The 13,981-nt window shown below is 47.4% G+C and overlaps 1 protein-coding gene across 4 annotated transcripts; it reads right to left on the bottom strand.

Moving 5' to 3' along the window:
- Positions 1-512: 512 nt before the first annotated feature.
- Positions 513-13,882, bottom strand: CATSPER1 (cation channel sperm associated 1). Of its 4 annotated transcripts, none has more exons than XM_028709828.2 (12): positions 12,774-13,882; positions 9,661-9,885; positions 8,866-8,979; positions 8,018-8,177; positions 7,612-7,703; positions 7,079-7,222; positions 6,798-6,861; positions 4,868-4,940; positions 4,086-4,143; positions 3,409-3,499; positions 2,112-2,226; positions 513-1,393 (listed from the first exon to the last, which is right to left on the bottom strand). In XM_028709828.2, exons 1-12 carry the CDS (start codon positions 13,072-13,074, stop codon positions 1,364-1,366), a joined length of 1,467 nt encoding a protein of 488 aa, XP_028565661.2. In that variant the 5' UTR covers positions 13,075-13,882; the 3' UTR covers positions 513-1,363. The 4 variants fall into 4 exon arrangements, with proteins under 4 accessions (XP_028565661.2, XP_028565662.2, XP_028565665.2 ...); XM_028709829.2 differs by having other exon boundaries at positions 3,409-3,496; XM_028709832.2 differs by lacking the exon at positions 12,774-13,882 and adding an exon at positions 11,990-12,570 and having other exon boundaries at positions 515-1,393.
- Positions 13,883-13,981: the final 99 nt, after the last annotated feature.

The raw sequence follows: 13,981 nt of genomic DNA, 5'->3' as shown, positions 1-13,981 counted from the left end.
CAAATGAAAGTGAGTTTGCACACTCTAAAAACATTTCTCCAGCACTGTGGGAAGCACAAGTTAAATACAAGCTTCATCTTCACAGGGAACAATCAACATGTAAAAATAATAATAGGAGGCAATGTCTCTTTGGAACACCAAGAGATCACAATGAAAGTTAGCTGCAGGGGTGCAGTCACTGATGAACGTTTGTCGGTTGGTCTGTTTGTCGATTTGTTGTTAAATTTGTGTCCCACCTTTTCCGTCAAGTGGTGCTCAAGGAAGCTGACAGTGAAATCAAGTAAAATACAAAATAAGAAAAACAAGCAGGTTAAGCAAATCAAAAAGCACAAAGTGGTGGCCAAACTGCAGCATGCACAATGGACTTAACAGCCAGCTTGTGAAGCTAAAGACGTGTCTGAATAAAAATGTTTTTGTCCATTGGTGAAAATTCATCATTTCACACCCACACCATACATTTAGAACATCCACACCATACATTTAGAACATCCATAATAATAATAATAATAATAATAATATCTTTATTGTCATTGCCCCCTCTCGGGGACAACGAAATTACTTGGCTGCTCCATCCACCCAGGTAGGGCACTCCACACAAAATCAAAACAACTATAAAAACACTAATTAAAACAATACAGTATAATACAGCAAGGAAGATTAGATGACTTTCAAAGTCCAGGCTTCCCATTCAGGGCCGAGATCGCTCTGGAGAAGAAGCTGTTCTTAAGACGGCTCGTTCTTGTCTTCATCGTCCTGTATCTCCGTCCCGACGGCAGGAGCTCGAAGAGACAGTGACCAGGATGCGATGGATCTTTTACTATGTCCAGTGCCTTCCTATGGCACTTTGTGGCATAAATCTGTTCTAAGGTGGAGAGTGGGCAGCCAACAATGCTCTCTGCTGCCTTAACAACTCTGCACAACCCCAACCTGTCCTGGGTAGTACAGCTTCTGTACTAGGGTGCTGAGAACTATAATTCTGTGAGAGGTAAACGTCACTTCCCATTACCCTCCCTTTTATGGGGAAAAAGCACAACTGTTAAAGTGGTACAAAATATGATTTAAATATATGGTGTGAGTCTAACCTTAAAATATGCCTTCCTGGCTAAGGAGTCCCAGAGCTTGAGGAGCTTCCTACACTCCTCTGAGGGGCAAAGTCAAGCATTCAAAACAGATTCTGCAACTTATTTATGTCAAACCCAGCAAATATAGTTGTGCTCAACAGAGAGATGAAAAGTCATTTAATAAACATAACACAATGTATAAAACAAGTGAGAAATTAATAAAACGCCAAGCTATGTTGACCCTTTAACTGAAGCTTCCAGGAGCAGGTGAAGTCTAGTTTGGGAACACCATGAAAACATCTTCATTTGGAAAGGTAATCATGTTCAGCTGTCTGTAAATGGAGGTTAAAAAAAGGAGTCAGATCCTATTATTATTTATTACACTTTATCCCACTCATTCCAGCATGGTATAATGGTTAGGGTGTAGGACTAAGGTTTGAGAAACCAGGATTAAAATCCTCACTCAAGGCACTTGCTCAAAATTCATAATGTGCCCACTGGTGCAAAAAAGTTTGGCAACTTTTGGTCTATGCTCTCAGTGCAAAGGTGGGAAGTTGTTGCCCTTCAGATGTTGTTAGACTAACTCCCATCATTCCCAGTTCATTGGCCATGCTGGCTGGGGCTGATGGGAGCTGGAGTCCCATAACATCTGGAGGGCCCACACATATCTCCCGTCCCTGTGTTAGGAAATGGATATATTTCATTCTCTCCAGCTCCACTGAAGAGTACAAAGAGGTTAAGCTTGATTTCATTGAGCTCCTTTGAGGAAAGAAAGAGCATCTCTTCATTGGAGTCAAGCCTGAGAAAAAGAGATTAAATTCAGTGGACTCTCCTACCCAGTGCTTTTTGTCCTGGCGGCATGTGCTGGTACGCAGTACTGTCACCTTCATTTTTCAAATTAGAGCCCCACACCTCCTTCCTGAAGCCTGGAAACCTGCTGCCCGGCTTAGGGAGGGAGGGACGATACTCTGGCAGGGCCCAAGAGCCCTTCTATTGCATGCTGAATACAGGCACCTTTTTTTCTAGGGGAAAAAAAAACACTGTTCCTACCTCAAAGAAAGTGTCTAAGATCTTGTCAGTGGTGGATGCCTGAGACTGGAACTGCTGTTGGTTTGTCTCAATTGCTGTCATTAGTCGAAAGTAGAAGTAGAGATATTCCCACTCTCTAGACAAAGAAGGAAAAATCATTGGGGGTACCAAACAGCTTGGGACATAAGTACTGATAAGAGCATCTCCCCCAGTGCAGTATTAACTATTTCAAGCCCTATAATCAGTGGAGGAGGCCCTGTTGGAGCAAGTGCTGCCTGGCTGGTGCTCACTTGCGGCAGCATCTTCTCAGAGGCGATTCCCTACTTGTGGAATGCTCTTCCTGGTGAGATGCATCTGTCTCCCTCATAATTAACATTTAGGAGGGATGTTAAACTGTTACATTTCACCCAGGCATTTCATAACTGAAAGATACCGTTCCTGGCAACATTGTAATTATTAGCTGGAACTGTTTTTAAATGTTGTTTAGATATTCTTGGGACGCGGGTGGCGCTGTGGGTTAAACCACAGAGCCTAGGACTTGCTGATCAGAAGGTCGGCGGTTCGAATCCCCACGATGGGGTGAGCTCCCGTTGCTCGGTCCCTGCTCCTGCCAACCTAGCAGTTCAAAAGCACATCAAAGTGCAAGTAGATAAATAGGTACCACTCCAGCAGGAAGGTAAACAGTGTTTCCATGCACTGCTCTGGTTAGCCAGAAGCGGCTTAGTCATGCTGGCCACATGACCCGGAAGCTGTCTGCGGACAAACGCCGGCTCCCTCGGCCTATAGAGCGAGATGAGCGCCGCAACCCCCGAGTCGGTCACGACTGGACTTAATGGTCAGGGGTCCCTTTACCTTTACCTTAGATATTCTTAACATTTTTATTCTAATGTTTATTCTACTGCTAAATTATTTTTTTCCGCCGCTTTTGGTTGTCTAAGGGGAAGGTCTTCCTTATTACTACAGTGGTACCTCTAGTAACAAACTTAATTCGTTCCAGAGGTCTGTTCTTAACCTGAAACTGTTCTTAACTAGAGACGTGCTTTTGCTAATGGGGCCTCTCGCTGCTGCTGCACCGCCGGCACACAATTTCCGTTCTCATCCTGGGGCAAAGCTCTCAACTCGAGGTAACTCTTCCAGGTTAGCGGAGTTTGTAACCTGAAGCGTTTGCAACCTGAGGGGTTTGTAACTGAAGGTACCACTGTACTGATATTTGTAAGCCTCTGTGGAACTCAGTTTTCTTCTCTTCCGCTGAAGAGCAAACTAAAAAAAATGTTGCAAGTAGATACGTTTTCATCTATTGGCTGCTGCGCTTCCTCACCTGTCCATCAACTCAAGGCTGCCATATTTTCCCATGACTGTCCGTCGGAATAATTCCTCCTCCTTTTCCTCTTTTGCTTGGGGCTTATCTGCTGTAGGGCAAAAGAAGACTTGCCAGCATGCATAGCTTGGCTTCAATGTTAAGAATCACCTCCCTCCCTCTGAACTTGAGGTTGTAATCAGTGTTCATCCTACTCAGAGCATATCCATTGAATTGAATGGACATAACTAACTTAGGCTCATTCATTTCGGGTTCAGTTGATGAGCGGGGCACACAAAGAAGCCTGCATTTTGCAAGCACTGGCTGCTTGAAGGATAAATCTCTTTTGCAGATGATGCCTTCAAAAAAAAAGACCAGCTGCTTGCTTTGGCTATGCATGCCTGCTCACTCAGCCAAACTGAGCCAAACCCCGCCCCGGTTCACCAGCACAGCAAGGGCAGCTAATGTGATGTCAGCTGATTGGCAAACAGGCATGGTTTGTGGGTGGGGAATGGCCTTGTGGGTCAAACTGGACCACACTCAAGGAGCAGGTGTGGCCTGGAGGGAAAGTCCGAGGGGCTGATAGAAATATTTGGAGGGCAACATTCAGGCCTAAGGTTCGTCACCCCACATTAAAGGTTCTAAGCTTGAGCCCAGTCTCAAAGCCTGCTGCCCATCTCCCCAAACACTCTTGTCACCTGCTGCTTTGCCAAAAACATCATCTGCGATACTGCTCTCCTTCAGTTCGACCCACTTCTGTCAATTGGAGAAAGAAATACAACTCAGTGACTGGCACGCTCATCCTGGCAGCCCCAGCCCCAGCTATTCCCTGTCAACCCCCAGTCTGCATGGGCATAGCCAGGGGGGAGGGGCGGCAGCTGCCCCCTCCCAAATCAAGTAAATAAATATTTTACTAAAAGTATATATTGTAGAAAGGACGCGGGTGGCGCTGTGGGTTAAACCACAGAGCCTAGGACTTGACGATCAGAAGGCCGGTGGTTCGAATCCCCGCAACGGGGTGAGCTCCCGTTGCTCCGTCCCAGCTCCTGCCAACCTAGCAGTTTGAAAGCACGCCATGTGCAAATAGATAAATAGGTACCGCTCTGGCGGGAAGGTAAACGGTGTTTCCACGTGCTGCTCTGGTTCACCAGAAGCAGCTTAGTCATGCTGGCCACATGATCCGGAAGCTGTCTGCAGACAAACCCCGGCTCCCTCGGCCTATAGAGCGAGATGAGCACGCAACCCCAGAGTCGGTCACGACTGGACCTAATGGTCAGGGTTCCCTTTACCTTTACCTTTTATATATTGTAGAAAGATTTTGACAATTTTTTCTGAGCACTTGAGACCAAAAGAAAGTTTAAAACTGTTGAGACATTTCATTCCGAATCTACTAGGCAGTACCAGACAGAGGATGATGACAGGTGGGTGTCCAGCCCCACCCATCATGAATCCTGGGTACACCAATGGGAGCTGTGCTGACCTTTTGCCTCTTGAGCTCTTGACGCTTCACCAAAGCCATCTGAAAGTTGTCGACCAGGACCGCAATCACCAGGCTGCAAGAGAAAGGGAGAGAGGGCAGCAACGGGGCTGTGACTGTTCTATATTCCACAATTTACCAATTGCTTCCTCAAAGAGAAATAGAAATGTACATAAAACCACCACTTTCATAAAAGTTAAAACAATCCCATATACAAAACCAATTAAAAATACATTGCATATACAGTGGTGCCCCGCAAGACGAATGCCTCGCAAGACGAAAAACTCGCTAGACGAAAGGGTTTTCCGTTTTTTGAGTTGTTCCGCAAGACGAATTTCCCTATGGGCTTGCTTCGCAAGATGAAATGTCTTGCGAGTTCTTACGAGCTTGTTTCCTTTTTCTTAAAGCCGCTAAGCCGTTAATAGCCACTAAGCCGTCTTGCGAGGCACCACTGTATAGGAACGATTTCAAATCCAATACAGAGCCCAACTGCTTCACAAGGCTTTAACAGCAATCGTTGTTATTCAGAGCCGGCCCACCCATGAGACTGGGTGAGGCAGTTGCCTCAGGCGGCAGTTGGGACATGGAGCAGATCCAGTGCACCGCTTGCCTCCTCCTCTTCTGCAGTCCTCGTGCTGCCACCGCCACCGCCACTGCCTCCTCTTCCTCTACTGCCACCTGCTCCTCTCTGGCCTCCTTTTACTCCTCCACTGCCTTCAGGGCACCAGGACTTCCCTGGGCGGGCTGCTTCCAGTCGCCTCAGGCGGTAGAGGAGGCAGTGGCAGGGTAGCAACATTTTCTGCTGTGCCTCAAGCAGCAAAAATGTCCTGGGCTGGCCCTGTAGTTATTTAGTCTTTTCTTGGTTGTCTCGGGGTTTTAAGAAGAAGAAGAAGAGTTTGGATTTGATATCCCGCTTTATCACTACCCTAAGGAGTCTCAAAGCGGCTAACAATCTCCTTTCCCTTCCTCCCCCACAACAAACACTCTGTGAGGTGAGTGGGGCTGAGAGACTTCAGAGAAGTGTGACTGGCCCAAGGTCACCCAGCAGCTGCATGTGGAGGAGCGGGGAAGCGAACCCGGTTCACCATATTACGAGTCCACCGCTCTTAACCACTACACCCCACTGGCTCTCTTTAAGAGCACTTATCGCTGCATTTAGTTTATCTAAAACTTTTTACCTTCGGTTTAAGCTTTTACCTTGCTGTGCTTTTTGGAATCCACCCCACATCCGTTCTGGTGTGATCAGCCAGAGTTCAATGTATTTAGTAAACAGTTAATCCCGTTAAGAGTGTCTGGCTAAGACCAAAGAATCCCAAGTTCAAATGTGCTCAGTTGTGAAGCTCGCCAGGAGTATGGCAGATTTCCCCGCCCAGTTTGGTAAACTTATCAACCCAATGGTCTCAAAGCAGGTGTCAGGAGGACAGCTCAGGCACCCAAATCCCACCCCCCCGAAACCAGACGCAAGGTCGTATCCAAGCAGATCCTCCTCCACTGTCACAGGAAGAACTAAATATACCACAGCAGGGGCACCAGGTCCTGGGGGCGTGTTCTTTTGGTGCTCCCCCCCAATATTTTGGGGGGACAGGCCTCCCCCAGTGTCCAAGAATTGAAGAGGCGAAGCACAGAGCAGAGAGTGGTGAGGCTACAGTGGCTCACATACACAGAATTGCCCTCTCGCAAGCTGACATCTCTGTGCCAGAAAGAACCTCAGGCCGGTCCTTCCATATATATATATATATGCCTAACAGGGATATTGTGAGGATAAAATTCCAGGGTGGTGGTGGTGTGGGCGGACAGTGAACAATGTATACTACCTTGAGCACCTTGAAGGAAAAGCATAATATAATAAATGTAATAAATCAACAAACCGTCCCTTGACCTCCCATCCAAGGTCCTCTCCAGTAAGTCAAAAGCCTGAGGAGCCTATACTAACTTGAGAAGCAAGAAGTACTCCACAAGGATGTAGATGATCAGGAAGATGATGATGTACCAGGCACCTGGAAAGAAATACACATGGGGCCTGTGGGTGATAATGCTGCCTAGGGGTGGGCTTTTCAGGAAATCTCCACGTTTAACATATTAGCATGGATCCTCCCCCCCCCCCAATTATTGTCTTGCTCTTCAATCTTGACACGAGGTTGGGTGGGTTGGGGTTTTTTTAACCGATTGTGCTAAGTTCTATGTACCCCCCTGACAAGCATCCTCTTCCCTCACCTGCTTCTTGACAGGTAAGGTAGATGAGGGACCAGTCATCCAAAGTGAAGAGCTGGAAAAGTGTGAAGATGCTGTTGAAGAGGTCTCCAAAGTGTTTTTCGTCAGCTTCATGGAACATGTCACGCAGCACCACGGAAGACATGACTGACGGGTGGAAGGCGGGGCTAAGGAACGAAACAAGGAGCCTTGGAAATGCAGGATGGCGGGAGAACGCCATCCCTTTGCCTCTTCCAAGGATTTGTAATTAACCTGTGGAATTCACTCGTCATAGGATGACATGGCAGAAATCAGTGACAGTAAAATTTTGGGGAGCGGAAGAAGGCAGGTCTCAGTGTTGCCCTTGTTAGAGCTCAGCAGGGAGGAGGAGGAGGAGGAGGAGGATGGGGACAAAACTCGAATTAATGGCCTCTGTCTCTCATTGGCTCTGGCGCCACCTACTGCTGGCCTCCCTGCCTTCTCCCCTACCAGTCCCAATGGGCACCAAGTGCACCTGGATTCTTCCCTCTCCATTCTGCTCTTTCCTGGGAGGATACAGAGGAAAGAGAACATGAGGAGAATAATGGCTCCGATGGACTCGCAGGAAAGCAAAAAGGTGCTTGTGACTTCCTTGAGGTTCTGCATCACTCTACGTGGAAAAGCAAATAAAGAAACAGAGAGTTAGGTAGGGTTGTAAGGTCAGTCGCTGTCAACCCTTCTGTCCCGCACCCCACCTTCTAAAACCTAGGAAGTTGCTATGGATTCCTCCAGATGACCCATTTATTGAGCAAATTACAGTTCCAAATATTCTTTGTGCACAGTGAGAGAAGAATGCTTTCAAGGTACAGGGCGGGAGGGTCCTGGTATGTGCTGGAAGCCCCCTTGCAAAATATTGACTATCTGGAGGCGCTAGGAGCTCTTCCATTCCCCTTCCCTCCCCCAGCTAGAAATTTTGGCGCTAACCGGAGGGTGAGCAGGAAGCGGATGGCGCGGATAGCACGGACAGCCTTGCAGATTTTGAGGACCCGGAAGAGCGTGAGTTTGTTGCCGCGGTTGCCTTGTCTGGAGGAGATGAGCAAGGGGAGCAGAAAATCCAGCACCGTCATGCACATAATGAAGAAATCTGGCAAAGGGAAGAAGAGGAAACATAGAAATTAAGGCAGACCCACATGAAATGGTGCTTCAGACTTGTCAGCTGAGCAACATTAAGCTTATACAACTAGTGTAACATTATGGGCATTCCAGAGAAAACAACAACACCTTAGTTTAGTACAGTACTTTGCTTAGTACAGTGGTATCTCGGGTTACATACGCTTCAGGTTACAGACTCCGCTAACCCAGAAATAGTACCTTGGGTTAAGAACTTTGCTTCAGGATGAGAACAGAAATTGTGCTCCGGTGGAGCGGCAGCAGCGGGAGGCCCTATTAGCTTAAGTGGTACTTCAGGTTAAGAACTGTTTCAGGATAAGAACAGACCTCCGGAACGAATTAAGTACTTAACCTGAGGTACCACTGTACCAACCTTCTCATTATTTGAGAAGGGTCCGCTGTTAGTTCTGCACATGTTGCTATTCTCAGGCAGTCTGCTAATTAAATAATTTGCCCTGGAATCCCTTGGTATCAGCCAGGGCTTTTTCTCTCAGCTTGAACTTGCCGAAACTCAGTTCCGGAACCTCTCCAGTGAGTGCCAGTGCCATGATAAGAGAACAAGGGAGGCGTCCATGGTGGGTTCCAGCACCTCTTTTTCTAGAAACATAGACTGGCATCAGCACCTGTTCATACCCCCTCGACCACACTGCAGAAAGACCCACCAATGTCATTCCATGGGTCACGGAAATATTCGCAGCCCAACGCAATGAGCTTGAGGACGGCCTCTAACACGTAGACAGAAAGGAAGGCGGGATCCATGGCAGAAAAGAACCATTCTGGCAAGAGAGGAGAGAAAGAGAGAACCATTGATTGTGGGAAAGCCACTCTCCTCCATGATGAAAGCTGTTGTGATCTGTGGAGATGCCCACCACTGAAGAAGGTGAATTGCCTAAGTGGGGAGTGGGGGCAGTAGTCCCTGGTTGAATCTACACAGGAGATAAAGGTGTGGGTACAGGACCACAGATAATGCCCCTAAAGCAGTGGTTCTCAACCTGTAGGTCCCCAGATGTTGTTGGACTACAACTCCCATCATCCCTGAGCTCTGGCCTTGCTAGCTAGGGGTGATGGGAGTTGTAGTTCAACAACATCTGGGGACCCACAAGTTGAGAAAGGGTGCCCTAAAGGCAAGGCCAAACTCTGAAGTGGTCTCAGCAAGGTTCTGAAGCAACTGGCTGGTTTCTATTGGGGATAGGTAGTCCCTGACTAGTGTTGCTTCCTGAAAGGGTCAGTGCCTTATTCTGCAGATATAAGGCCCTTGGGTCAATATGGCTTCCAGCTGTGGGGATCTCTCCTGAGGGCCAGCCGTCAATCTGGGAGCAGAAGTTCTCCTTGGGACAGGACTGAAGCCCCTGGCCTTATTGAAACCAGAGCATGCTCTGGTTACTATCCAGCATTCAGAAGAAGTCTACAGAGCAGGATTATTTATGAGGCAAGAAACACCTCTCCTGTGGGCTGACCTCCCCGAATTTCAACCACCGCAAACGTTTGAGCCACCAGCAATACGGTGTTGATGGCAACCACCGAGCAGATTATGAAGTCAAAGATGAAAGACTGAGTCAAGTCGTAGATGATCTTCCTCAGCAAGACGAGGTGCGGGTAGATCTTCTGCCAGGCATACACCACCATCTCTGTAATCGTCATTCGCCTGTGCTTCCTCTTGCGACGCTGGCGGGCCGGCTTTGCTAGAGAGTTAGAGAGGAAGGAAGAATCGTTTGAGGGTGAGGGCAGGGGAGGCAGCCATTCCCCTCACCCAGTTTCTCAGAACACATGAGGTTGTCCTCTGCAACAAAGGCTTGGATAGCTCAGTTGGATAGAGCGTGGTGCTGACAATGCCAAGGTTGCAGGTTCAATCCTTGTATGCAACAGCGGCACATTCCTGCATTGCAGAGGGTTGGACTAGATGATCCTCAGGGTACCTTCCAGCTCTACACTTCTATGATTCCAAGGGACGTTGGAGAATCCAGAAGAGAAAGGGAATGGAGGTCAGATTTGCTATGTTTGCTTATTCATCCCTTGCCCAGAACAGAAATTATCCAGTCAGTATTATTGGTAATGGACTAATGTAATGATAATGAGAGTGATTTTGTAATTAAATGATGTAAATGTTCACCATAACAAGCAGCAATGCGGATAATTCAGTTTTTGTCAGAAGCCAAACTGCAGTGTACAGAATCATAGAAGTGTAGTTGGAAGGGACCACAAGGGTCATCTAGTCCAACCCCCCTGCAATGCAGGAATCTCTCTGCCCAACATGGGGGTTGAACCCTCAACCATGAGATCAAGAACATGGGTAGGCAACCTAAGGCCCATGGGCCACAAGCAGCCCATGAGGGTCGTTTAAACGGCCCATGAGCTGCTCCCGTATTGAGTCGCCTGCTAAACCAGCGCAGCACAGGAACTCGCTTCTGCAGTGCCAGAAATCACATCTGTGCAGACACCAGAAATCACGCGCACACACAATCTGGCCTACGGAGGGATCTCCACTGGAGTGAACCGGCCCAGGTGAGGTAAACCTTGCCAACCCCTGATCAAGAGTTTCATGCTGTTGCAGCACGACAGCCTTGGTCCGGTATACCTCAAGGAGCGTCTCCACTCCCATCGTTCTGCCCGGACACTGAGGTCCAGCACCGAGGGCCCTGCGAGAAGCCAAGTTACAGGGAACCAGGCGGAGGGCCTTCTCGGTAGTGGCACCCGCCCTGTGGAACGCCCTCCCACCAGATGTCAAAGAGAAAAACAACTACCAGACTTTTAGAAGACATCTGAAGGCAGCCCTGTTTAGGGAAGCTTTTAATATCTGAAGGACTATTGTATTTTAATATTTTGTTGGAAGCCGCCCAGAGTGGCTGAGAAAACCCAGCCAGATGGGCGGGGTATAAATAATAAATTATTATTATTATTATTATTATACCAACTGAGCTTTCCCGGTGAATGTAACAAATTGTGGGTGGGAAAGAAATAAATCCCTTTTTACATACCTCCCTACAGCACCCATGTTGGGGACTAAGTCCCACAGTTCCAAGTACAGTAATCATTCCTGGAATTAGGCTGAGCTCCTCCTCCTCCAGAGGAAACCATGTTAAGTACAGTGATTTAATTTACTGAAATTGGGAATGCTTAAATGTATGAATGTGTGTTTAATTCTGGAATGTTTCCCAGTAACTCTCATGTGACTGGTTAATTCTGTTCACATGGGAGACATCTTATTACATTATCGATTTTGTTTTGTGTGTGTGACTGACTTGACTGTAATGGCTGCATCTCTGTGAACACTGAAGAAAAGAGAGAACTCTCTAAATGCAACACACCCTCCAACACTTCTCTGATGAAAATCGGGACATCCTATTATTATTATACCCCACCCACCTGCCTGGGTTGCCCCTACCACTCTAGGCGGCTTCCAACATATATAAAAACATAATAAAACATTGAACATTTAAAAACTTCCCTATGCAGGGCTGCCTTCAGAAGTCTTCTAAAGGTTGCGTAGTTATTTACCTCCTTGGCTTGGGAGGTTGCATAACTCCATACGCTCCAACATTTCTCCAGTGAAAATAGGGACGTCCCAAGGAAATGAGGACATTCCAGGATCAAATTTGAAACCGGGATGGCTTCTGTAAATCCAGGGCTGTCCCTGGAAAATAGGGACACTTGGAGGGTCTGATATGCAATAGAGGAGAAGAGTGCTAATGTTTCTCTCTGAATGTATGTGTCAAAAAGAAGTACAGAATCTGATGTTCTCCCAAAGAAGCAGTAAGGAGAAGTCGGCTGGAAAGAGAAAGTGGAAACCTCTTGGAAGGAGCTGCATGGGTTAGCTGGGTAATGTACAGAAGGCTGAGTGCAAGGATTGGAAAGACAGAGAGACAGAGTTAGTCTGAATGTTTACGGAAGAATCTTCAACTACCGTATTTACTCGAATCTAATGTTCACTTTTTTGGCCAAATTATGTTGCAAATACTAAGGTGCGCGTTAGATTCAATGGCACATTTACATTCACCAATAGATAGATAGATAGATAGATAGATAGATAGATAGATAGATAGATAGATAGATAGACAGACAGACAGACAGATATAACCATCCATCCATCTACATTTGGTTTCAAGGTTCTGAAAATTGAGGTGCACATTAGATTTGATGGCGCGTTAGACTCAAATAAATATGGTAAGGGGACAAAACAAGTCCCATGCTTGGATAAGTATGTGAACGTAAATATATTCTTCTTTAGCTACGTGTTCTGCAAGTAAAAGCTTTGAATATTTTAAACCTTGTTTTAATTTCAATAAAAGAGTCAGTCTTGCACATGATTTGGCTTCCTAGCGGCAATTTAGCTACTCTGCCAACAGACCAATCTCCATGTAAACTTCCCCTCCAACCATCCTGCCAGGGTTTTTGGGAGCTAAGGATCTGGAGCTCTGACTAGAAAAGGCTCCTGACAGAGACAGCCCTGAGCTCGATGGCCAGGGGTCTGGTTCAGTATAAAGCACATGGCCATCTAAAAATGGTCCGGGGGGTGGGAAGTTCTGCTGCACCTATGTAAAGTCAAATTGTACCCCTGGAATCGCCCCCTCACTTTTGACTCTTATCCCTCCAGGTGCATTCTTGGAACTTCTCCTTGACCTGCTGCTCTGATTGCTGAATCTTCTCCGGTATTGTCTAGACCCTTTCAAGGAGGGTGAAATGGAGGTGACGGCCAGGACCATGGAAGGCTCTGGGCGGGCTGAGGGTGAATACCCAGGCCCAAGGCTGGAAGTCCCAGGCATTCCTGTGCCTGCACCCTGGGCTTGCCCCGGCTCCTGGGTCGGGACCTGCAGCATTTTCTCCATCTGAGGCACAGAGGACATGGCAGGCACGGTGAGGTACCGGTGATCCATGGTGGCGAACTGAAGGAGCCCTCGTGGCTCAGACGCGCCTGCCTAGAAATGTCCTCCCAGTCGGCTTCTCCAGTCTGGGCTGTGGCGAACCTGGAACACGGAAGGCCCCAGGCTTCCGAATGGGGAGCATTGGCAGCTCTTTGTGATGCCATCGTGAGGCAAGGCAAAGCATGCCAAGGCAGTCAGAGGCGGTGGTGTTAGCAGACAGTCTATGGAGCCTAAGGCCCAGGCCGCAGATCTCCTGCCCCTCTCCACATTTTATTTTTAATTTTTTTTCCAACTGACCTTTTCTATATCCGGACAGATACCATGTAAGAAACCAGAACCAATAACAGAAAAGCAAACCAATCCCTCTGCAAAAAGTGTTTGATTTGCTTCTAGAAACTGGTTGGCAACACAGTACTGTACTCATAATCCTCCAACATGCTGGAGACCCAGATCGGGGCGCTCCTTTTTTTTGGTCCCGAATTCTCACACGTGCGTGTGAACACAAGGCCAAAAGACGCTTGTTTTTTTGTTTCGTGAAAACGGGGGCTTCAAAGCAGAGGCGCCGGCAACTCCTAGGGGCGCAGGTCCCTTTGTGCCCCCCACCCACCTAATAAAAGCCACGTTTGGACTTCATTTTGCAAGGGATTTGTAACAGGGTTGCTGGAGGGCGAGAGAGCTGGGATTGGGCACAAACCTTCAACCTTGTTTCTTACAGCCCTTGAGACTGGAGTAAGTCCTAGAGCTCTGCTAGGACAAGAGAGGGAGCGGCTCCTGGCTACTTATCATATTTTAGAATTAAACCAGGAGTGCTTAATTCAGATGACTTGGAGGGTAAAGCTCCCCACCTATAATAATTATTATTGTTGTTGTCGTTGTCAGTGTTTGATTTTTTTTTAGGGAAGGAAAGCTGTCGGTACAC

Source organism: Podarcis muralis, chromosome 16, assembly GCF_964188315.1.
Source record: "Podarcis muralis chromosome 16, rPodMur119.hap1.1, whole genome shotgun sequence".
In the NCBI taxonomy this organism is placed as follows: Eukaryota; Metazoa; Chordata; class Lepidosauria; order Squamata; family Lacertidae; genus Podarcis; species Podarcis muralis.
The sequence above is the reverse complement of the archived record's forward strand: the minus strand, read 5'-3'. Positions and strand labels throughout refer to the sequence as shown.